General features: G+C 45.0%; 1 protein-coding gene across 1 annotated transcript in view; it reads left to right on the top strand.

Moving 5' to 3' along the window:
- Window positions 1–22,109, top strand: part of rnd2 (Rho family GTPase 2) — an 80,775-nt gene extending 58,666 nt beyond the window's left edge. The window contains exons 4-5 of the mRNA XM_078223985.1: window positions 15,623–15,757; window positions 20,118–22,109. Of these exons, the coding sequence (XP_078080111.1) occupies window positions 15,623–15,757; window positions 20,118–20,369 (387 nt within the window). The 3' untranslated portion in view covers window positions 20,370–22,109. The remainder of the gene's footprint in view (window positions 1–15,622; window positions 15,758–20,117) is intronic.
- Window positions 22,110–26,572: the final 4,463 nt, after the last annotated feature.

Raw genomic sequence — 26,572 nt, 5'->3', positions numbered from 1 at the left:
ACCCATGCAGAAACTGGGAGAATCTCTGTAGGGTTTGTGTACACACCCAAAGCCGGAATCGAAGCCGGGTCCCTAGCGCTGTGAGGCAGCGGTGCTAACCAATGTGCCACCGTGCCGCCCATTTGATCATTCCATTCAAGAGCCAGCACAGATATGATGGGCCACATTATAACATAATTCCACAGTTACATTTTACTGCATTTGTGTTTAAGTGGTACTCCTAATATTAAAAGTCACTTTTTTGTGTGTAAACCTTTAAGTAAATCTTAAAAATACTTCCAGAGCCTGTCAAGAGTAAAGTTTGAAGGTAACGCAAGGTAAATCTTTTACAGATTCCCTTCTGGGATTGATTTTTATTATCTTTAATAAAATGTTCAAATTTTAATTTTAGAAAGGGCCATGAATAAAATCCTGAACCTTTCTGTTCTTCTGAAATGTGAACTCACAAGAGAGGAGAGGTTAAAAATAGAACATGCTTTTGGATGACCTCTTGAAAATGATGCATTCTTATGATTTAAAGGGTTAGATCTCACGATACAGCCATTCATAGCTTTCAGGAAGCAAGCTTAGAAGCCATTCTCGGTGGTATGTTTTCACAGTCTTCTGTTCCGAGCATTTTTCTATGCTCACTGATTCGAGTCCATGCGTTGCTGGCATTTACATATCACTCACGGTTGCACCAGAGGGTACAAACTGCAAGTGCTGGATAGCAGAAAATGCTAAGTTCTGACGCAAGGTCAGAAAAGAAATGTTGGCCTCTCTCTTACAGATGTGGACTGCTCTATGTTTCTGCTGCTTTAGGGTTTTTGGTCAAGTGTGCCTGCAGACCCTGTGTTAATCAAATAGGTCACTTTGGGTGATAAGAAAGAGTAGGGTAAGGGCTGGAGCCTTGGCTCAATGGTATTACTCTTGCCTCTGTGAGGACTGTAGGTATAATGTCCTAACTATGTTGGGGATTGCGGGTTTTAAATAAAAATAGATGTAGTTTGCACGCGTATATTCGAAGTAACACACAATAGATTTATTGAAAGAGCTGCTCTGTGTACAGAACAGAAAATGAGACCAAGACAAAAGCTTGTGCAACACCCCAATGACCTCATGGTCAAGTCATGTGACCCGGTCTTAAAGCAATCCTGCAGCCACTTAAATACATAACAGTGGGACTAAGTCCCAGTCCAGAGAGGTCAACACCATTTTCTGGGCCAATCCTTCAGTGCATCACTAAGTGAGTGCTGCAGTGTTGGAAATGTCATCATAAATGTGTAAGCAAATAATTTTCACAGAGTGACTTTTAATATTGCTTTCAAATGGCCTTTCAAGATGTTTGAAGCTGAGGAAGGTCCAGGATGATTAAAAATGGAAAATGCTGGAAATACTAAAGCAAGTCAGGCAGCTTCATAGAATCGTGGAATCCCTACGGTGCAGAAGGAGGCCTTCGGCCCATCAAGTCTGCACTGACCACAATCCCACCCAGCCCCTTTCCCCATAGCCCTATATACTTATCCTGCTAGTCCCCCTGACACTAAAGGGCAATTTAGCATGGCCAATCAACCTAACCCGCCCATCTTATGGACTGTGGGAGGAAACCGGAGCACCCGAAAGAAACCTATGCAGACACGGGGATAACATGCAGACTCCACACAGACAGTGACCCAAGCCGGGAATTGAACCTGGGTCCCTGGCGCTGTGAGGCAGCAGTGCTAACCACTGTGCCACCGTGTCGCTTCTGTGAGGAGAGATGGAGTTGTAACCATGTTCTGATGAAAGGTCATCAACCTAAAACACTAACTCTGTTTCTCTTTCCACAGACGCTCCCTGACCTGCTGAGCATTTCCAGCATTTTCCGTTTATGTTGCAGATCTCTAGTATCTGTAGTATTTTATTTTTGTGGATATTGGGAGATTGCTGGGCAGTACAATTGCAACCCATTCAAGATTCAGCGTAAATACGATGGGCCACATTGTGCTGTAAACTGATAAGCTTCTACAATGAAATGTTACTCAATTTGTTTAAAACAGATGGCAAAACAAGGTACATCTGACCTCTGAGGAGATATACGTGATCCCAATGTCGCTTACGAAAAGAGCAGAGTGTTTAGTTGGGTATGCTGTCCCTTACTAATCCCTCCACCAACGCCAAAAGCAAGGGGCTGGATTTTATCGTGCACTTGGCACCTGCTGCCGCCGCCCCCTCTTGGCTAGGAAGCTGGGGGTGTGGCCCATTCAAAGCTTCCCTACAGAGATTCATAGAAACCCTACAGTACAGAACGGGGCCATTCGGCCCATCGAGCCTGCACCGACCACAATCCCACCCAGGCCCTACCCCCATATATTTTACCCACTAATCCCTCTAACCTACGCATCTCAGGACACTAAGGGGCAATTTTAGCATGGCCAATCAACCTAACCCACACATCTTTGGACTGTGGGAGGAAACCCACGCAGACACAGGAAGAATGTGCAAACTCCACACAGACAGTGACCCAAGCCGGGAATCGAACCCAGGTCCCTGGAGCTGTGAAGCAGCAGTGCTAACCACTGTGCTACCGTGCCGCCCACAACAGGTAAAACCTCAAATAGGTTGGAGACAAGTGCACAGGCCCCGAAAGGCAGCAGTTCAAGTAGACAAGGTTGTAAGGAAGGCGGATGGAATCCTCTCCTTCATTGAGAGAGGTGTAAAATTTAAAAGTCAGGATATAATGTTGGACTTGTATAAAACATTGGTGAGGCCACAATTCGGGTATTGTGTGCACTTCTGGTTACAACATTACAAGAAGGACATAATTGCTCTGGAGAGAGTGCAGAGGAGGCTGACAAGAGTGTTGCCAGGGCTTGAGAAGTGTAGCTATGAGGAGAGATTGGATAGGTTGGGGTTATTTTCCTTGGAACAAAGAAGGTTGCGGGGTGACTTGATAGAGGTGTTCAAAATTGAGGGGAAGAGATAGAGTGGACAGGAAAAAGTTATTTCCCTTGATGAAGAGTTCTAGAACCAGAGGACATCGACTCAAGATAAGTGGCAGTAGCTGTAGAGGAGACATGAGGAAGAACCTTTTTACGCAGAGGGTGGTGGGTGTCTGGAATTCGCTGCCTGAGTTGGAGGTGGAGCCTGAGAGCCTAAACTCTTTTTTAAAAGAAATGCTTGGATTTGCATCTTCAGTGTTGTAAGCTACAGGGCTATGAGCTGGGTGAAGTCTTGAAGTGGAGATGCCGGCGTTGGACTGGGGTAAACACAGTAAGAAGTCTTATCTTCTTGGAGATCCTCTCCACTTGGAGCCGGCAGTTTGCAGTGTCGATGGTAGTCATGATGTGGAGATACCGGCGGTGGACTGGGGTAAACACAGTAAGAAGACTTCTTACTGAAGTCTTGAAATCAGACAATGTTTTGGCCTCAGCTACATTCTGATGGTATTGAATTCCACACATTCATCACACTCTGGGTGAAAAAATTTCTCCTCACCACAGTTCTAAAAGGTTTACCCCTTCTCCTCAAGCAATGATCCATAGTTCTGGACTCCCCCACCATTCTTTCGGAATCTACTCTGTCTAAACCTATTAGAATTTTGTAAGTTTCTATGAGATCCCCGCTCACTCTTCTAAACTCCAGTGAATGTAATCCTAACCGACTTAGTCTCTCCTCATATGACAGACCTGCCATCCCAGGAATCAGCCTGGTAAACCTTCGCTGTATTCCCTCTATAGCAAGGACATCCTTCCTCAGATAAGGACATCAAAACTGCACACAATATTCCAGATGTGGCCTCGCCAATGCCCTATACAATTGCAGCAAAACATCCCTATCCCTATACACAAATCCTCTCACTATGAGGGCCAACATACCATTTGCCTTCTTTACTGCCTGCTGTACCTGTGTACCCACTTTCAGTGACTGATGCACAAGGACTCCAAAGTCTCGTTGAGACTCTCTCAATTTACACCCATTCAAGTAATAATCTGTCTTCCTATTATTGCTACTAAAGTGGATAACCTCACATTTATCCACATTATACCCACACACTCAGCCTGTCCAATTCACCATGAAGCATCTCTGCATCCTCCTCACAACTCACCCTCCCACCAACTTTGTATCATCTGCAAATTTGGAGATAATACATTCAGTTACCCCTTCCAAGTCATTAATCTATAATGTGAGCAGTTGTTTAAAGTTTATTTATTAGTGTCACAAGCAGGCTTACATTAACAATGAAGTTACTGTGAAAATCGGGGTCCTAACACAGATCCCTGCGGAATCACACTAGTCACTGACTACCAATCAGAAAAAGACCCATTTATGCCAACTCTTTGCTTCCTATCTGCTAACCAGCTTTGTATCCATCTCAAGACATTACGTGCAATCCCATGTGCTTTAACTTTACATAGTAATCTGTTATGTGAGACCTTGTCGAAAGCCTTCTGAAAGTCTAAATAAACCACATCCACTGGCTCTCCTTGGTCAACTCTACTTTGTTACAGCCTCAAATAATTCCAATAGATTCGTCAAGCATGATTTCCCTTTTGCAAATCCATGCTGACTTTGTCTGATGATACCTTCCAAATGCCGAGTTATGATATCCTTGATAATAGACTCGAGCAACTTCTCCAGTACCAACGTTAGGCTCACTGGTCTATAGTTCCCTGTTTTCCCTCTACCTCCCTTTTTTGAATAGTGGGCTTACATTAGCTACCCTCCAATCTGTAGGAACTATCCCAGAGTCAAAAGAATTTTGGAAAATAAACACCTATGGACCTACTATTTTCAGGGCCACTTCCTTCAGTAATCTGGGATGAAGATTATCAGGAGGGGATTTATCCACCTTCAATCCCACCAATTTCCCCAAAACCATTTCGCTACTAATACTAATTTCCTTCAGCTCCTCACTAAAACATGTTTCTCTGTGTCCTTGTGTGAAAGAAAACTCTACAGACCTTTATTTGTTCTGATTTTATATTTTAGAACATTTTCAAAAGCATCTGGTTAAGGGTAGAAATACCTTGCCTTAAATGGCAAGTATTAGAAGTCAAATTAAACCAAACTCTGTGCTTCTCAGCAATGCAGGCAGCAGTCTCTGGCCTGTTGACCCAGTAAGTCCTGCCAGCTACTAAGTATGTAGAAAATCCTTCTTGCCCAATCACTCCTGCTGCACTGGGCTTTACAAAGGAACTGCCGAAGCTGAGAGAGCAGAACAGTGGACAAAGGGTGTTCAGATCAATGCGACAGTGTTTCAAACATAAGTGTCTCTAACACCCTCCTGACAGGCATCTCAGGATTAATAGTTTGAGCTGTGCTAGGCTCCCTGACAGAGCCAACTTGTAAGAACATCTGACTATGTTCCTGAGATCTTCTTATTATAATGCAACTTTCTATTTTTCATGAGATCCACTTTTACCCTGAAGATTATTTTGCTCCTTAGTAAAACATTGTTAGATTTTGTTAACAGCGTAGAAGTGTGTGTTATGTTAGCATTTGATGCATTTATAACTTGCATAAATCAAGTGTAAAGAGGCAGTAACTGACAGTGATGGAGGGAGCATCTGCAGATATTCTAAAAAAAAATGTCAGTGATCAGAAAATCCATATTTTAAAACCAACATTTTAAGAGCGTTACGATTGCAGTATGTTGCAGTTAATAGATTTAATTCCAAACAAAGGAATCACTGGATGTCAAATCAGCTCAGATAACTGACGGAGAGGTTTCGCTTCCTCTCCTAATTTCACCCGAACTGCAATAGACAGGAGGGTTTGTCCTAAATGGACAGCATGGTGGCAGTGGTTAGCACTGCTGCCTCAGCACCAGGGACCTGGATTCGATTCCCCCTTGGGTCACTGTCTGTGCGGAGTCTGCACGTTCTCCCCGTGTCTGCATGGGTTTGCTCCGACAGTCCGAAAGACATGCTGATTAGGTGCATTGGCCATGCTAAATGCTCCTTCGGTGTACCCGAATAGTCTCCGGAGTGCAGCGACTAGGGGAATTTCACAGTCACTTCATTGCAGTGTTGATATACGCCTACTTGTGACACTAATAAATAAACTTAGAACTTTAAAGTGGATGCGAATGAAAGCTTCCTCCCAAGAATTCCTAAACTTTGCTGACAAATTTCTTTATACCAACTTGTTTAAAAAAAGTAAAGTTTCATAAAATAAATACATTTAACAGCTGGATACAAAATATGCCCATAGCACAGGACTCTGAGTAAAAGTCAGCTTTACTCTGAACCAAATCTTTGCAGATTGTATATCTCTGTACCTTTATGTACGCTGTGCAAGTTGGCTGATGAGCAGATTCCAATTATATAAAAAAGAACATGGATATTCAAAGCGGGAAACTGATATCCCAGATAGTTTCTGGCCAACACTGTATACCGCCACACTGCGCTATTGTGAAATGGTAATGCCAAATTGGGCAAGAGGCCAGCTCACTACCCAGTTTGTGGCTCTGAGCATCTCCAGCAGGCAGGAGCTGCCTGTAGAGCGCTTGCATCAAATGCAGACAGCAGCCATGATGGGGCCTGCCTCTGCTTTGCTGATTGGAGCAAGCAGTTCCTCAGAGGGCTAGCAGCATTAAAGCATTTGAAAATGGCCGTGCGGCCAAAATAAAGGGAATGTACATGATCTAGTACATTATTTCTCATGTCCCGAGGATTTTCTGTGTATAAAATCAAACTTTCAGTTTATTGTACCCAAGAGCTGTGCACAAATGTGCATAGAATCATAGAATCCTACGGTGCGGAAGGAGGCCATTCGGCCCATCGAGTCTGCACCGACCACAATCCCACCCAGGCCCTATCCCAATAACCCCATGCATTTAACCTAGCCAGACCCCCTGACACTAACGGGCAATTTAGCATGGCCAATCCACCCAACCTACACATCTTTGGAGCGCGGGAGGAAACCAGAGCAAACCCACGCAGACACGGGGAGAACGTGCAGGCGCCACGCAGACAGTGACCCAAGCTGGGATTTGAACCCGGGTCCCGTGCTGACCACTGCGCCACCATGTGCTGGACTGTTCGGGTTCATCAAATCCTGCATTGAAAATTGCCCTCCCACTCTCCCAGCCCATTCAGAAGCTCCGCAGGGATCATGATAAGTTGCTTATTTGGGGCAAGAACCCCTCATCTCCCCATTGAAAATTTGTAGTGTGTTGCCAACCCTGCTGGCAATTGAAAACATGGCCTGGTGTTATGGCAATTCTTGTAGCTGCTGGTTTTCACTGATGCTGAGTTATATCGTTGGCAAGTTTTGAAAGTCTCGTACATTCTCTTCGGGGGGGGGGGGAAGGGGGGCACAAAGGTGGGCGTACATGCGGAAAAACCGAGAGAAATTTGTAGTCTGTCCAGCAAACAAACCAACCCACTGCCTCCAGCTCCCACTTAAAAACAGAACCACTGTTTTGTAAGAATCTCCATTGTAAATGCCAGCTGCGATAATGGTCTGGATAGCCTTCATTTGAAAGGGCTTCAGCTTCTATTGAAATGGAGGAGAAAAAAAATGTTGGCAGCTTTTGCATGTATAACTGTGATGATACCACCAGCATACTAAAGATGAACACCATTGTTTTTACTGCAGTAAATCTATTCAGCTTTGATCTTAAATATTTCAGCACTGTACAGATGCACACTATTATTTGCATAACTGGTACAAATATAAAATTAATAATGCTGTTTCCACTGTTCTGTCCTCTGGCTACCAAACAATACAGCTATTTCATTTATATCAATTGAAAATTTACTGCAAATATCATGGAATATATTCTGTGCAGTAAATACAGTGCACACATCAACTCTGGCCTTTGAACTGGCCACAACTATCTAGTTCAGCTCACCAGTGGAGATATATTACCATTTCACACTGTTTAAATTTATTTATTTGTGTCACAAGTAGGCTCACATTAACGCTGCAATAAAGTTACTGTGAAAATCCCCTGGTCGCCACACTCCGGCTCCCCGTTCGGGCACTGAGGGAGAATTTAGCATGGCCAGTGCATCTAACCAGCATGTATTTTGGACTGTGGGAGGAAACCCACGCAGACACGGGGAGAATGTGCAGACTCTGCACAGAGAGTGACCCAAGCCGGGAATCGAACCCGGGGCCCTGGCGCTGTGAGGCAGCAGTGCTAACCACTGGGGCAATGCAGGAGATTTAACATGAAGAAGACCACTTAAACTGGGGGGTGGAGGTGGGGGGCGGGTGGAGGTGGGGGGGCGGGTGGAGGTGGGGGGGCGGGTGGAGGTGGGGGGGCGGGTGGAGGGAGTTTAGCTCGGTTAGCTAGATGGCTAGCATGTGGTTCCGAATAATGGCAACAGCACATGGTTCAATTCCCATTCCGGCTGAGATAGACTTTGGACCTGCTTCCTCATCATTCCCTCTCATAAAATCATGGCACAGTTCAACAACCCTCAGATAATTGAGGATGCTACCTGGAGAAGATTACATGAAGTAATCTATTATCATGATTTCAGTATTATGTATCGGCAGCTCAGAGGTACAAATTAAAAGAGGTGTAAAGGATAATTGATGGTGATTTGTGGGATGTAATTATGTTGATGAGCTGAAGTCACTGAATGTGTGACAATGAAGCAGTTTAGTCAACTTTGAAATTTCAAAATTGAAAATAAACTACCTCAAAGATTTGTGTGAAGTGTTCATTCGATGACAGTTCAGCCGTGCATTTCTTTTAATAAAGGAAAAACACTTAATTTTAAAGGGTTAGGAATTGATGTGTGAATCAAATTCTGATAATGTGTCCCTGAAAGATTGAAGGCTGGTCGTAATGGGCCCCATCCATACCTGAGCTTCAATGGCTTTTGTCGGCCTTATTGTCCTCATTTGCACTAAATGTAATAAATTATAAACTCAAACTGTTGCTTTGGCAACTGTGAGGGAAGGTTAGTTCCTGTCAGCAGCTCGTTTGATCCAGTTTGTGACCAGTATGTGTCTCCCCCCCCCCCCCCCCCCGCCTTCCCCACTCCCCCATGCCTGAGTTGGTTTGTTGAGGTCTCCTGAGACCTGGTTAGATTAGAAGCTTAGACATGATGGGCCTAGGCATGGCCAACATGTGGGAAATGAGCATAGAGTCCCTGTGGAGAAAAGGGATGGTGTGCATTTACTTCCTCTGGCCTCTGTCGGTAATTGTCAATAACCTGTCCCTCTGTGTTAATCTCTTTCAGCAGCTGGGGTTACTTTCTGGGTTTATCACGAGCTCTGTTTTTTTTTCTGTAATGAGGTTGCTGCTCAGCCGTCCTCTGTGATAAAGCACACCAGAAATGGACAATGGCTAAATCTGTTCTCCCACATCCATTTTCTCATCTTGGTTCAATCTGCGGGAAGCAAAATGGGTCTTGTCCTGTCTAACAACTGCTAGCAACTACTGTAGTTAAGACAAGACAGGACGGCACGGTAGCACAGTGGTTAGCACTGCTGCTTCACAGCTCCAGGGTCCCAGGTTCGATTCCCGGCTCGGGTCACTGTCTGTGTGGAGTTTGCACATTCTCCTCGTGTCTGCGTGGGTTTCCTCCGGGTGCTCCGGTTTCCTCCCACAGTCCAAAGATGTGTGGGTTAGGTTGATTGGCCAGGTTAAAAATTGCCCCTTAGAGTCCTGGGATGTGTAGGTTAGAGGGATTAGCGGGTAAATATGTGGGGGTAGGGCCTGGGTGGGATTGTGGTCGGTGCAGACTCGATGGGCCGAATGGCCTCCTTCTGCACTGTAGGGTTTCTATGATTTCTATGAAGAGTATTTGATCAAATTTCTTTGGGGGAGGCGATGGTCCAGTGGTATTATCGCTAGGCTATTAATCCAGAAACTCCTCAAATTTTCTGGGGACCCAGATTGGAATTCCACCACGGCAGCTGGTGGAATTTGAATACAATAAAAAATATCTGGAATTAAGAATCAACCATTGGCGATTGTCGGAAAAAAACTCATCTGGTTCACTAATGTCCTTTTGGGAAGGAAATCTGCCGTCCTTACCTGGTCTGGCCTACATGTGACTCCAGAGCCACAGCAATGTGGTTGACTCTCAACTGCGTTCGGGCAACTAGGGATGGGCAATAAATGCTGGCCAGCCAGCGACGCCCATGTCCCAGCAGTGAATTTTTAAAAATCTAGTTTAGCAATGGAATTATGCTCAGTCCTCTTAACCTTCCTAACCGTGCAAACACAGGAAGCTATTTCTCTTCCTGGCACCCTTACTTTATTGTCGTCAATTGTCGGCTGTGTCCTGACCCAATTCATCCTACCCTCAGCACTGTGGAATTTCTTAACTTATTCCCCCTACAATTCAGACTTCTAAACTAAAGTTGTAAGTTACCTGGAAATTGTTTCCAGATTTGCCCTGCCTTCTTTGTAATACTTGACCCTTTTAAGATGTCTTGCACATTAAGCCTTGACGCTTTACTGAGTTTCTCAATTAAAAGACTCCCCTGATACCTGGTTGCTCCATGAAAGCAAGGAGGTTGCCAATTTGCAAATGCCCATTCTGCATTAAAGTAACTGAAGTCGGGCAAGATCAAGATGAAGGTGCCATGGGTTGACATCAGTATCCAATCTTGGGGAGAGAGAAGTTGGCCAGCATTGCTGCTGTTGACCTCCAGGTGCTGGATGTCAACTGAGCACAGGATCAGGCTGGGCTCTGTTCCCCTACAGTCAAATAACCCAATAAAATTCACTGTGGTACATGTACAAATAATGGCCAATTAAGTTGTTTAAGTTTATTTATTTGTGTCACAAGTAGGCTTACATTAACACTGCAATGAAGTTACTGTGAAAATCCCCTAGTTGCCACACTCCGGCGCCTGTTTGGGTACACTGAGGGAGAATTTAGCATGGCCAATGCACCTAACCAGCACACCTTTTGGACTGTGAGGAAACCAAGCACCCGGAGGAAACCCATGCAGACATGGGGAGAACGTGCAGACTCCACACAGACAGTGACCCAAGCCGGGAATCGAACCTGTGCCCCTGGCACTGTGAGACAGCAGTGCTAACCACTGCCACTGTACTTGTGTGAATTACAAATATCAGTATAATTAAACTGTACCACCACCAACCATCCAACCCACAAAGACCTTTTGCCTGCAGAAGAGGGCAAGGAAACAACTTGCACAGTTAAAACCTTCTGTTATTTACTTCAATGGTTCCCAACCTTTTATGTCATGGCACACCTCTGCAGTATCAGAATATTTTGAGGCACTCCTTCTATTTTCTCTGTCTTCTTCCCTTACTGGAAACTTCGCTTTTAGCCTCTCCCTGTCTCTCTCGCTTCTCCAAAGGTTTTTGCGCCCTTTTTGAGTTTTTGCATTTTGTGTGGGCACATAGAGGCCTTTGCCTTCAGCTCCAAGTCCCGTTGGTCATACGCATGGGCCTGACCATCATAAAATCTAAACCGCGCATGTACGGCTCTTTCCTAACCGGCGCATGTGTGGGAGGCCCAAGATTCATTGGGTCTTGGAGATCCCAAACACAGAGCTGAACATGAAGGTTAGTTTTAGTTTAATTACACGAATTTTCAATGACTTTGAATGTTTTTTCATGGCACACTTGGAGGTCTTCAGGGGACACTGGTTGGGAATCACTGATCTACTTCCCTGGGAAGTCTGAGTCTTTTTGACTTTTAAAATTCGGTCCTGACACTAACCTTCTCTGGCAAGTCTTTCCAAGCTTTACATGATTTGCTTGCAGTCAGCGGTCACAGTCAGCACTGATAACTTATGATGACAGAGTAAATCTAATTTTGTTTTTATCGAGTGGGATTCCAGGAATTCCATGCAAAGTTAGTGGCCCGGGTTACAGCCTGGCAGCAGTTGCAGGAATAAGTGACTCTGGTGTCCTCCACTGTGCTAAGGATAAACATTGGGATAACTTTCAGGGCGGCACAGTGGCAGTGGTTAGCACTGCTGCCTCACAGTGCCAGCGACCCTAGTTTGATTCTCGGCTTGGGTCACTGTCTGTGTGGAGTATGCACGTTCTCCCCGTGTCTGCGTGGGTTTCCCACAGTCTGAAAGACGTGCTGATTAGGTGCATTGCCTATACTAAATTTTCTCTCAGTGTACCTGAACAGGCGCCGGAGTGTGGCGACTAGGGGATTTTCACAGTAACTTCATTGCAGTGTTAATGTAAGCCTACTTGTGACAAATAAATAAACTTTAAAAATTTCACCATCTCAAGTGTTGCTTGTTGACTGCATCATTCTGCATCGGAGGTCTGAATGTGAAATGTGGCCTCTCATCCCACTGCGGAATCATAGAATCGCTACAGTGCAGAAGGAGGCCATTTGGTCCATCGAGTCTGCACCAACTCTCTGACAGTGCAACCCACCTAAGCCCTAACGTCATGACCCCATGTATTTACCCCACTAACCCCCCTGATACTAACAGGCAATTTAGCATGGCCAATTCATCTTTGGAGTGTGGGAGGAAACGGGAGCACCCGGAGGAAACCCACAGACACGGGGAGAATGTGCAGACTCCACACACAGTCATCCGAGGCTGGAATCGAACCCAGGTCCCTGGTGCTATAAGACAGAAGTGCTAATCACTGTGCCACCTTGCTGCTTTGCATTTCTTCTGCTGCGCTCAGAACTGAGGGAGACCGATTGCTGCAATTGATATAATTCATTGTCTCTTCCTCCTGTTTCATTCCAAGTTTAGCTCATGATGGCAATATGCCCCTGTTATAATAATTCATTGAAAGAGTTAGGATATGACCCGGATATATTGGGTGGTGTTAATATAATCCCTTCTCCTGTCCCCCACTTCTCCTTTCTTCCACACACTACCCCCGCCCCACCATCCCATTCCCTAGCAAGCTGCTGGGAACTCTCACCCAACCATGACAAGGGAATTTGATTGACAGACAGTCCTTTGAATCAAATGCTGCAAGTTTCACTTTGATTGTTTGGCAATTCTGTGTGGTTCTCCTACACTTATCAGGAAAGTAGTTGCCACTCTTCGTGTTGTGGCATTTGGACATCAGTAATCAGCTATATTCCTGTAAGCAGGAAGCGACTGGAGCTGTGTAAACCGGGCTCGCAGTTGCCGACACAGCTGTCCTGCACCGTCTCTTCATTTGTCATTACACATGACCGCTCGCCATGACGTGCCTTGATGCCTTTTCCCGCACAATGCCCAATGAACTGCTAATTCCACAATGGGTCAATGGAACGAGAGTCTCTGGGTAGCTGTTTGAGGCCCAAGATGCTCGGGATTCAAAGAAAATGATGAGACGTGTGGAGAAGAGAGGTCAGGACACCCACCAGTCACAAATCAACTGCTCTATAAATGATCCGTGACCCAGCATGCCAAATTCCTGACTCCAGTGCCCCTTTCTAGGGGGGGGTCACAGTAACTCTCATCCCTTTCCAGCTTCCTGAACTGTCAACACTTATGGGAGCCAACAGCAGGATAATTGAGAGCTTGGGTCATTATCCAGGTCATGGTTCATTATGCAAGGCTCCCTAGGGCTGGAGACATAACACTAATTTTATGATGTAAATTGCATTATGAGAAAGTAGTGCTGCAGAGCAGAATGCCCAGGCATTTTCGTAACTGTTGAGGGGAATCATTTTATTTCTGAACCCTTTTTGTAGTGTCAAACAAAAGCAAAGCATGCGAAATAGCATTGCGTGATATCTGAGGCAGTTACTTGGTCACTTATTAACATCAGGGTGAAGGTAGGATGTTTCCACACAGAGGCAGAACGTTATGTAGTTTGTTTGCTACTTTTTCTTTAAAAGTCCAGTACTTTATGTTTGTGTAAATTCCGGTTGTCAATCTTTGATTTGATTTGGTTTATTATTGTCACATGTATTAGCATACAGTGAAAAGTATTGTTTCTTGCGCACTATACAGATAAAGCATACCGTTTATAGAGAAGGAAATGAGAGAGTACAGAATGTAGTGTTACAGTCATAGCTAGGGTGTAGAGAAAGATCAACTAAATGCAAGGTAAGTCCATTCAAAAGTCTGACAGCAGCAGGGAAGAAGCTGTTCTTGAGTTGGTTGGTACGTGACCTCAGACTTTTGTATCTTTTTCCCGACGGAAGAAGATGGAAGAGAGAATGTCCGGGGTGCGCGGGGTCCTTAATTATGCTGACTGTTTTGCCGAGCGAGCAGTGTAGACAGAGTCAATGGATGGGAGGCTGGCTTGCTTGATGGATTGGGCAACATTCATGACCTTTTGTAGTTCCTTGCTGCCTTGGGCAGAGCAGGAGCCATACCAAGCTGTGATACAACCAGAAAGAATGCTTTCTGTGGTGCATCCATAAAAGGAATCTTGTAGATTTTGGAGGAGCCAAAGTCCTTCGAGAGTCGAAATGGCTGATTTTAGCCTTGGTCACTTGTTTTGGGGGTGGGAGGGGCTGGGAGTGCGTGTGGTGGTGGTGCTACAGCTGTGGGACAGACGGCTAAAATCTGACCTACCCACACCGATCCCACTGGCTTCCTGCGGGTTCTGATATTTTAAAAGCTTTTTTTGCAATTTAGAGGGTTAATTGGCCTGGTGTGTTCCGTGCCGGCAGGTCTGACCAGCGGAACTGTGTAGAAATCCACTTGTGGATATGAGCAGGTCTAAATTGGACTAGACAGCGTAATCGCTTCAGATGAATTCACTCTCATCGCGAGACTCCATACAAATACAATCAACAATCAAAGTTGCTGATGAAACTGCAAACCCTATACCTCCAATTAGCGTCATCGATGCTGGTGTTTATAGGAATCTCCTCTTATCCTCTTCATCTGCCCCTATCAACATTATCCTTCTATCCTTTCCCCCTTCATACGTTGATTCAGCTTTCTCCTAAACGCACCTATGCTATTCACTTCCGCTCCCCCTTGTCAGTAGTGTGTTCTGCAATCTCGCTGCTTGTTGTGGTTCTGTCCTGAGGGAGCCGTCCCCTGTCAGTTATGTTGATCCAGCATTGTTTGCACACCAAGTTTTGTAATGGGCGGATCATTTACCCAGTCTCCCACAGTCCTTGACCCGTGAGTTCTGCTGTACTCAGGAGACCTTGGCCGATTTGGGACTGACCTTTTAGTAGCTAACTTTAAACATGTGTCTCCCACACAAACGTACTCAAAGCTTGGAAGGTGCATTGCAGAATATTCCCATAATGAGATGGCAAGGGTGGCACGTGGCACAGTGGTTAGCACTGCTGCCTCACGATGCCGGGGACCTGGGTTCGATTCCAGCCTTGGGTGACTGTCTGTGTAGAGTTTACATGTTCTCCCCGTGTCTGAGTGGATTTCCCCTGGATGCTCCAGTTTCCTCCCACAGTCCAAAGATGTGCGGGTAGGTAGATTGGCCATGCTGAATTCCCCCTTAGTATCCCAAGATGGGTAAGTTAGGGGTATTAGCAGGGTAAATATGTGGGGTTACGGGGATAGGGGCTGGGTGGGATTGTTTTTGGTGCGGACTCAATGGGCTGAATGGCCTCCTTCTGCACTGTAGGGATTCTATGATACTATGAAGAGTAAACTCCAATCTATCTTGCAAGTATCAGATTACCCCCTTTCTGAGGCAATTAACAATCTGGAGCATTGTAATAGTTTAACTTGTGGATGATTTGAGATGAGCTTACTTCATCTCAGCACTAAACAGTCTGATGTAACCATTTTGCTTCTTCTTTTCCAGTGGCAAAGTGAAACTCAAGAGTTCTGTCCCAGTGCCAAAGTGCTGGTGGTTGGGTGTAAGATCGACATGAGGACAGATCTGAATGTGCTGAGGGAACTTTCAAAGCAGCGGCTTATTCCAGTTACACATGAACAGGTACAAGAGTATTTATTTCTCCCCGTCTTCCTGTACCTAAAGTTGACTGAACTTTTGAGGCAAGCTGGCAACATTTGTCTCTCTGAGGTTGGTCATTCAGGGAAAGCTGTGCCTCACACTTTATGAAGGCGGGAGAGAATGCAGAAACAATTCACGAGAATGTCCCAAGGATGAGGAATTCAGCAACGTGGGTACATTGGAGAAGAGAAGGTTAATTGGGGATTTGGTATAGAGATGCTCAAAATTTGATTTGATTTATTATTGTCAATTGTATTAGGATACAATGAAAAGTATTGTTTCTTGAGTGCTATACAAAGCATACTGTACATAGAGTACATAGTGGAAAAGGAGAGGGTGCATAATATAGTGTTGTCGTTGCAGATAGGGTGAAGAGAAAGATCAGCTTAATATGTGATAGGTCCATTCAAACGTCTGATGGCAGCAGGGAGGAAGCTGTTCTTGAGTCGGTTGGTCTGTAATCTCAGACTTTTGTATCTTTTGTCTGACGGAAGAAGGTGGAAGAGAGTATGTCCGGGGTGCCTGGGGTCCACGATTATGCTGGCTGCTTTTCTGAGGCAGTGGGAAGTGTACATGGAATCGCTGGATGAGATTCTGGTTTGCGTGATGGACTACGCTACATTCACAACACTTTGTAGTTTCTTGTGGTCTTGGTCAGAGCAGGAGCCACACCAAGCTGTGATACATCCAGAAAAGATGCTTTCTATGGTGCATTTGTATAAATTGGTGAGAGTCGTAGTGGACATGCCAAATTTCCTTAGCCTCCTGAGAAAGTAGAGGCGTTGGGGGGCTTTTTTAACTATAGCATCGGCGTGGAGGGACTAGGTCAGATTGTTGGTCGTCTCAACACTAAGAAACCTGAAGCTCTGAACCATCTCCACTTCATCACTGTTGATGTAGATATGTCCTCCACTATGTTTCCTGAAATCGATGACTATCATGTCAGGTCTGGACTGGGTAGAGAGGAAGAAAACATTCCAGTTGGCAGGAGGATTAAAAACAAAAGGGCATTAATGCCAGGCGATTGGCAAAAGCAGCAACAGCCACAAGAGGAAAAATGTTTTTGTGTAGCAAGTGGTTAGGATCTGGAATGCTCTGGCTAGGAGTGTGGTGAGGATAGATTGAGCTGAGGCATTCAAAAGAGATTTGGTTCATTATCTGAAAAGAGAAAAGGTGCAGGGGGTGTGGGACTGGCCGAGTTGCTCTTGCAGACATCCACGCTGCGATTAAATAAGAAAACTGGAGAGACAGCAAACAGCAGCATATGGAGGATGCGCAGGGGCAGGTTGTTAGTAATGTCGGAACCCGTTTTAATGAGATGTGCCTCTGAGTAATTGGTCATTTGTACAAGTGGATGGGAAAGCTGATTGTCCACTCGAGTCCAGTCAAGCCCGTGTAGGTTCTCTACACGCCACCACCATTTGAAATGCGTTATAAATCATCCCCATTTCAGCTGCTGGGTGATAGAAAATGCGTGCGTCTTTTGAAAACTGTGAAGAAGCTTGAGCGCACTGAGGGCTAATCCATAACACGGTGACATTTCCCAGTTGGTGCTTGTAAATTTTTATTTTACAATGCACTTATAGTTCTCTGGACATCGAAATCACTTTTTCGTTGGAGCGGTGTATACGCTTCTGGAGCTGACGTGCAGGCACTGTTGCATATATTCTGGCTGTGTCCCTGAATGAGTAATCCCAGAAAACACAATGCCATTGTAGCCTTTTCAATCTCTGTGAATCTAGCTCCATGTGATAAAACTGCATACCGCTCTCAACCATGCCCACCTCCCACCCCACCTCCAGTAAGCACTTTGTAGAATGAATTACTCACATTCCCTGCCTTTTGGCTAAATTCAGTCCCTTACCTTTCGATCTCCTTCACATCAGACTTTTGTTTAAAATGTCTAAGCGACATATGTGAACCACAAGATTAGACTATTTCTTGTAATCACTTTGGCGAGTTTTATATTTTTAAAAAGTATCTTGCGTCACAGAAGGCCATTCGGCCCCATCATGTTAGTGCCTCTTCTTTGAAAAAGCCAACCAATTATTCCCACTCCCTCTATCATACTGGTCTTTATCATTGAATTCCTACAGTGCAGAAGGAGGTCATTTGGCCCATTGAGTCTCCACCGACCACAACTGTACCAAGGCCCTATCCCCGTGACCCCACATATTTATCCTGCTAATTCTCCTGACACTTGGGGGCAATTTATCATGTCCAATCAACCTCACCTGCACATCTTTGGACTGTGGGAGGAAACCGATGCAGACACGGGGAGAATGTGCAGGCTCCACACCGATAGTCACCCAATGTCAGAATTGAACCCGGGTCCCTGGCACTATGAGGCAGCAGTGCTAACCACTGTGCTGCCCCGAACTCTTGGAGTTCGTTTATTTTTTGTGACTGGTGCGATTTTCAAGTTTTTCAAGTTTCAAGCTTTTAGGTGTCCAGCTCACCAACAACCTGTCCTGGTCCCCCCCTGCCGACACTATAGTTAAGAAAGCCCACCAACGCCTCTACTTTCTCAGAAGACTAAGGAAATTTAGCATGTCAGCTACAACTCTGGCCAACTTTTACAGATGCACCATAGAAAGCATTCTTTCTGGTTGGATCACAGCTTGGTATGGCTCCTGCTCTGCCCAAGACCACAAGAACCTACAAAAGGTCATGAATGTAGCCCAATCCATCACGCAAACCAGCCTCCCATCCATTGACTCTGTCTACACTTCCCGCTGCCTCGGAAAAGCAGCCAGCAGAATTAAGGACCCCACGCACCCCGGACATTCTCTCTTCCACCTTCTTCCGTCCGTAAAAAGATACAAAAGTCTGAGGTCACGTACCAACCGACTCAAGAACAGCTTCTTCCCTGCTGTTGTCAGACTTTTGAATGGACCTACCGCGCATCAAGTTGATCTATCTCTACACCCTAGCTATGACTGTAATACTACATTCTGCACTCTCTTGTTTCCTTCTCTATGAATGGTATGCTTTCTCTGTATGGCGCGCAAGAAACAATACTTTTCAATGTATACTTATACATGTGACAATAATAAATCAAATCAAAATCAAATCAAATCAAAATCTGGATGTCAGCACTCTTAGTAAAATATTGACTATTCGAATTTCATGACTGCTCATGTACTGAGTGTTAAACAGCAGCTGGTAGCTGGCAAGTAACACCGATATACTCCATCTCAATAACTGTTATTTTTGGAGTTTCAAAACATTGTGCAGTGACATCTCTATTCACAATTCATTTGGTATGGTTTTTATTTTCGCTGCTTCGCGTCTCCCTCTGTAAGGCGTCAAAATAAACAAGCAACCAGTAAAACTGACTGTAGAACCAGTCTATCACATCTCACAATTAACAAAGTATGTGGCTATTTTGCATTCCAGCTTTTTAATTCCAGCAGCTGCAACAGTACATGATAGTCCACAGGTGGCTGGTTGTCACTAATTATACTAATATTGTTACGCCCTGCACAAATCTCTTTGCACAGAAGCCTGGCCTTATTTATATATCAGCCAGCTTTTCACAAACCCATCGCTTGGATTAAAATATGTTCCTGTCTTTTTCACAGAGAAAGCATACCGTTAGTATGAACCGCAATAGCTGTTCCCTTAACAGCCATGAACTCCCCCCTTAAGGGATTCGAGCAATAACTTGAATTGATGCAAGATCTGTCGAATAAATAAAACCTCAGTGTAATCTGTTGACAAACTGAGTAATTCCCGTGTATAAACGTTCGTTCTTTTCACTTGTTCTGTCGAAGCGTGGTCATTAAAAAGTTTACCCAATCGAGTGGAAAAGGCGATGATTCTGTTTTGAGCCTTTAATTGGGTGTTCACCCTCACAAAGGCCCTCGTCTCCCACCCCCCCCCCCCCACTCCTCCCCACCCAAGAGCATGGAATTACGCTCACGTACGAACGTTAAATGGGATCCTCAGCGCTCCTTATTGTGCGGAAGGTGGGGCAAGAGTGATGGGACGCTGGGAGGGAAAGACCAAGCTTGACTTAATCTAGATTTTCACCGTAATACGTTTCTCACAAGCGAGCTTCTGTTCTCTTGAAGAAAAAAGACGCAAAGGTCACCCAATTCCAAAAGCAGTGTTAAAAACACACAGTGAGCCTAAGCTTTACTTCAGCTATTTTGACATGCTCTTGAATTAATGCTGCTTGGATGCCATTTCATGCTGTGCTCAAATTACTTGTGTTGGACAACATAATGGATGAAGGTTAATTAAATGTGAAGCATACATTTCATGCTTTTCCTTATGCAGTGAAGGTTGACATTATGGTATTTTCTTCTCCCCCTCCTTCCCTTTTTCCTTTTTGCAGGGCAGCACAGTGGCTCGTCAAATAGGAGCTACGGCCTACGTGGAATGTTCATCCAAAGTTTCTGAGAACAGTGTCCGTGACGTCTTTCACGTTACGACCCTGGCTTCTGTAAATAAGATGCAAAAAAATCTGAAACGCAGCAATTCCAAGCGAGGATTAAAGAGGGTGTCGCAAATGCCTGGGCGGACTGACATACTGGTGGATGACTCCGAGATCAGAAAGGACCGTGCTAAAAGTTGCTCAGTGATGTGAAGAACGGACTCATAATTACTTGTATTTATTGTGCATTTTGTACAGTAACTGGCACAGAAGCAACAGGATTGTTGCCTAGTCCAAGGTCGGTATCCAAGGCTTTTCCTTCAGCCTAGGCCTCAAATCTGGCTATTTCTGAATCCAGAAAGCTGTTGCTTATTTATGAGGCTTGCAGATTGACTGTTGCTGTGTTGGCTTCTTGTGGAAAGGAACTAATGAAGAGGAAGACTAACCAAGTGTTTGAATGTTTGTGATACTGTGTTGCTAAGGGAGATGTGGGCTGTTTGTTTGTATTGAAAGTTGGATTTCTACAGGGACTGCGCGAACGATTGATGGCAGTGATAGACTTTGTGTTGTGTAGTAAAAATATATGATAGTCACTTTGGGGTATTGCCTTTTAAAACAAATTCTATTGGACTCTAACAAATACGCACCAAATATAATATTTTGATTCATTATCTTCAGAATTATAGCATTACGCCGTTATTTCTATGGAACTTTCGTGGACTCGAATAGAGCCCTTTGTGCACACTTATCATTCTAGTTCATCGAGAAACTCCACATTCCTCTTAATGATAAAGAACTTACAAAAAAAAAACTTAAATTCCCTCTAGTGTAACTGTGCCTTCATCACCCTTAATGGTGGGCTTAATACTGATCCTGTACCAGGCTACACTGTGGTACGGTAAAGAGACGCAACATGTGGGGGCCTATTCCCTAGTGTTTGCTAAAGAAAGGCCCTGAAGCACTCCTTTACAGAAATAAAGCACTAAATGTTTCTTTCTAAATTAGTTCTCTTTCCAAATGTGTAGAGATCGGGGTAGATTTCCTGTGGCCGTGCATCACACTAAAAATATTAGTGATTGAAATTTCCATTTGGGAATCTGCAGTTGAATGGATAACCCTAGATGTGGCAAATTCTGCTTTCTCAATCGTATGCTCAGCGCCCCAACCCAGACAGCTGAAGTACCTCAGAACATACCGCATTAATAAATTAGTTTAACTGATCAGTGGATCGATGACTTTGTCCCCTCGTCCAAAGCTTCGAGAGACTCGCCGAGGTTCAGGGGCGCAAGGTTGGATTTGTATCAGCAACTGGCACTGATGAATGGCCCTCCTGAAGACAAAGCTCTTAAGTAGCCAATGCATTATTTGTCAGAGTTAGCCCATGGACAATTCCTGGTTAAAATAGCTACATTTTTATCATTTGCCCGTGGGCACTTCAGTAGCACAACTGCAAGTGAAGGAAAAAAAATCAAAGGTGACCCTTGCATGTAACCTAAGCTTCCTGTGACAGTCTTCTCCAGACTTGCTCCGCTGGGATGAAATTGTATGATCATTTCACGACGCACTTGAGCTGAGTATCGAACCACCTTGTCATTCCTCCTCAAGGGCGTGTGGTGAGGCGGAGCTGACCGCACACACCAGCGCTCAAAGTGCTCTGATATCGGACTGAGTGCTGTCACTCGAGCTCCAACTGCTTTGGTGTTTGCAACTTGACGATAAATAACTCTCTAAATAACGTTTGATCTGTGTTACCAATTGGAGAACGGTTAAAGGATTCTTGTATTACTCTAACAGTTCCTGTCGTGTTCGGGCATTTTTCTGGTCAATTTAACCCAGGGCTGGAGCGACATTTCAGCGTTGTCATCACGCTGTTGATTCACTGTATACTGCACGGTAGCTAAAAGCTATCGTTTATTTGAAACAAAATGCACCTTCAATAAAATAACCAATAGTTGAGCATATCCAGCATTTTCTCTCTTTACACTAAATAATTTTGAAGTGAGTTACAACCTCCTTTTTGGAGTTGGGATTAGAGTGGCCAGCAGTGCTGACTTAGGCTGCAATATGATCCCAGGTGCACTTGATCCAAATGGTCTATTCTCTGTGTGTGAGCCTGAACAATGGGATTTGGCAAGCTGACTTAATCATAGGTACCCTACAGTGTAGAAGGAGGCCATTTGGCCCTTAGAGTCTGCGCCGATCACAATCCCACCCAGGCCCTATCCCCATAACCCCATACATTTACCCTAGCTAGCCCCCCTCACACTGGACATGAAGCTGTTCATGACGGTTTAGCTCCTATACAAGGATAGAATCCTACAGGGCAGCAGGAGCCATTCGGCCCATTGAGTCCAAACCGACTGTAATCCCACCCAGGCCCTAACCCATAACCCCATAAAATTTATCCTAGCTAGCCCCCCTGACACTAAGGGACAATTTATTAAGGCCAATCCACTTAACCCGCACATCTTTGGACTGTGGGAGGAAACCGGAGTACCCGGAATATACCCATGCAGACACGGGGAGAACGTGCAGACTCCACACAGACAGTGACTCAAGCCGGGAATTGAACCCAGGTTCCTGGCACCGTGAGGCAGCAGTGCTAACCGCTGTGCCACCATGGCTGGATGTGAGAGGCATCCAACTTAGGCTTGTTCCCAGCTTCCAATACAGCAACCACTAAGATTTAAATGGGAGCGGGGACACTGATTGACCTTTCTCACCTCCAGTTTATGCAGGAAATCTAGCTTTAATTTGCATCTAGCCACTCCCCGGTATTTATTATTCTTTGCATGCTTGAATATCCCCTTTAGCACAATGATGATTAGCCGTGGCGCATGACAACTCATCTACACATACATTCCATGGTAATCGCTCATTATAAGCTTACGAAACAGTCACCTGTTGGCACTTGCACTGGGAAAACAGAGCACATCTCCTTGTTAGATTTGCTCTGCTTTAAATTGAAGCACATTTTAAATGAAGATAAATGAACGGGACTGCAAGCCCTTTCGATAAGCAGGGTTTGCAGAGGGGGGCACCTGTGGCTAACACCTGCCTATTCAACGTGTGCCAAATTGGGGCAATTTGAACAGAAGTCTTTCCCAGGTAGAGGGAGGGGTTTTGCCCATTAAGAAGAGTTATCTTTGAGGTGGCGCAGTGGCACTGTTGTTGCCACTGCTGCCTCACAGCTCCAGGGATCTGGATTCAATTCTGGCCTTGGGTCACTGTCGGTGTGGAGTTTGCACATTCTCCCCGTGTCTGTGTGGGTTTCCTCCGGGTGCTCCGGTTTCCTCCCACACTCCAAAGGTGTGCGGGTTAGGTTGATTGGCCATGCTAAATTGTCCCTTAGTGTCCAGGGATTAGCAGGGTAAATACAAGGGGTTACGGGGATAGAGTCTGGGTAGGATTGTTGTACGTGCAGGCCGAATGGCCTCCTTCTGCATTGTAGGGATTCTCTAATTCTATGAGGTAATTGAAATGAAATCATAAACCTGTCCCTAAAGAACAAGTTTATAGGTGGGATTTTCCAGCTCTTCTTGCTGAAGACAATGGACATTTGAATGGTTCGTTGCATTTTCCGGCCTCGCCCCCACCATGGCAGGGCTGTACAATTCCACCCTACAGCAAAGTTTCCCAGCAATTCCCAGCAGTGGGATCTTCCTGGCCTGCTGATGGCGCCACCCCCTTCCCCGCCACCGTTTCTCCAGCAGCAGTGTGTGAGAAAAAGGGGAAAACCCATTTACAGTGGCGGGATTGGAATATCCCACCAGCCAGCCAATGGTGGGCCGCCTCTGTGGCTGCAGAACACACCGTGAAGGGGGAGGTGATGGGGCTGGAAAATCCTGCCCAAAGTTTCCGCTCTTCAAACAAGACTCCACTGCTCCCCCTGCCCCAGCTTTCGCAGTTTATCTTTCAGTTGATACCCTTTTGGATTAGTGTGGAAATCTACTCTCAAATATGTTACAGGAAGCATGATGACACAATGGTTAGCACTGCTGCCTCACAGTGCCAGAGTCCCGAGTTCGAATCCCAGCTTGGGTCCGTGTGGAGTTTGCACATTCTCCCCGCGTCTGCGTGGGCTCCCTCCGGGTGCTCCGGTTTCCTCCTACAGTCCAAAGATGTGCGGGTTAGGTGGATTGGCCATTCTAAATTACCCCTTAGTGTCGGGGAGCTAGCTAGGGCAAATGCATGGGGATCGGGCCTGAGAGGGATTGCGGTCGGTGCAGACTCGATGGGCTGAATGGCCTCCTCGTAGGATTCTATGCTTCTATAGGAGCTAGACCCTCATGAACAGCTTCATGTCTTTGTGGCAAAATGTCTTCATTAAATTTGTGGGTTTTAAAATCGATTTCATAAAATCCCAGTAAGTTCACAGAAGTCGCATCTTGCCATGGCTTTGTGATCTAAGTTACCCTGACCTTGTGCTGCATGCGAGTCAGACCATTCATCTTTCTTGATCACAAGCAAGGTGCAGTTCAAAAACTCCACTATTTCACACCCATTGTTGTTTTGAGTTCTGCAACAAAGTTACTGAATTTCTGTCATTGTAAAAGGCTTGCTCCACTTTGAAAGCTTTCCCTTGAACTTAATCAGGAGGCACTGCCAATCTGAATCAGTTCAAATGGGAATGAAATGGTTCTCAAATGGAAGGGATTCGATTTGAGGGGTGTGTCCTTTCTGTTGTGAGCTTCAGGGTTGATTTAATAATGGGTCAGTCAAAGAGGAAATCCCACTTCTTCACTCCTCACTCACAGTAGCCAATCGATCTGAGCATTAATCTTTCAGCAAAGTCTGAACTTTGGGGAGGGTCAAATTCCTCTTGTTCTTATTGTTGCGGCCTTTTCCTTTTAATTCAAAGTCATTTATTACAAATTATCTCGACAATTTGATTTTTGTTTTAGTTCTGTGTTGTCACTTTGCCACGATATTTACATTGCATTATTCAAATGATCCCATCTTTCGATTTGCTTCACTGCCAAGATGACACGGTTATCTGCCACATGTTCACGTTCCACATTTGGTTTGAAGCCAAAACCACTTTGCGGCTCCTGCTGAATTTAGAGGGGTAAGTCAGGTGTGAAACAAGGCTTCCGCTGACTGAAGCACGGTCTGCGATCCCTCTTTCAGGTGGTTTTTGCACAGTGCCAGTCAGGCCCTCGCTCTGGTTTGAGGTTGTGTTTAAACTACGGCTGCAGAATCACTGCAAAGTGTTCTCCTTTTTTTTGTGCAAATGTACTGTTGGCGCAAAGGTCACAGGTTCAAAATGGGATTCTCATTTTGTATCGGCGCTGATCTTTCCGCTTAAAATCCGTCACTGGAAGGTTTACCTCTTTGTGCATTGAAATTTCACTGTGCGATATCAGCACGAATGCATGAATGTCATGTCTGTAATTACACTGTCTGCTGTTCTAACAAGGCTAATACACCATTTAAAATAAACTCCTTAGCGCACTCTTTTAAAAAGATCAGACAAAAGGAATTTCATGCAAATGTGTTAACGCGTTTCTTCCCCAGGTCAATGGAAATCCAAGGCAGCTAATGCGAGGGTCTTCGATCAGCCGGACTCTCGCTCGTCACAAATGCAAACTCCAATTTATGCTCCCAACTTCTGTCCATCCAATTCCTGAAAACCTATCAAAAAGACTTGAGATTGGACGAGAAGTTACCATGTTCTGGCACAGTTCCAAATGTTTGAGCGTCCTCTGAATTTGTTGGAAATCTTTTCCAATGTCCACCATTAATTATTTTATCTCATTTAAAATTCTGCTGATTAAAGGAAACTATTTTAAGAGTGGAAAATCTACATGAATTCAAAAGGCTCCCCAACTGGGGATGGCGCGGTGGCACGGTGGCTAGAGCTGCTGCCTCACAGCGCCAGGGACCCCGGTTCGATTCCCGGTTTGGGTCACTGCCTGTGCAGAGTCTGCACATTCTCCCCATGTGTACTGTGGGTTTTCTCCGGATGCTCCAGTTTCATCCCAAAGTCCGAAAGATGTGCTGGTTAAGTGCATTGGCCGTGCTAAATTCTCCCTTAATGTACCCGAACAGGCACTGGAGTGTGGCGACTAGGGGATTTTCACAGTGCTAATGTACTTGTGACACTAATAAATAAACTTAAATTTAAAAGCAACTGGGACATAAACTATGAATACTGGGGGTGGGGGGCTAGTTGGTTTTTGTAGAGGAATGTGCCCTTACAACAGCAAACACCTGCCGAGAGCACCTACAGGCTAATACTAAGCTTGTTTGTATGTGCTGCTTTCCAACTTCCTTTCTGCAATGTTACTGTTGCAGGAAATAAATTTTGATCTTCTTGTGATTAAATGGTATCTGAAATATTTTACTTTTAATCACTTTAGTAGTGGAATTAGAAGAAAAAAGATTGAAAAGCCAAACTTAAATTATTTTAGTGA

Source organism: Mustelus asterias, chromosome 11 (assembly GCF_964213995.1).
Source record: "Mustelus asterias chromosome 11, sMusAst1.hap1.1, whole genome shotgun sequence".
In the NCBI taxonomy this organism is placed as follows: domain Eukaryota; kingdom Metazoa; phylum Chordata; class Chondrichthyes; order Carcharhiniformes; family Triakidae; genus Mustelus; species Mustelus asterias.
Note: the sequence above shows the minus strand (reverse complement) of the source record. Positions and strands in the feature narration are given on the sequence as shown.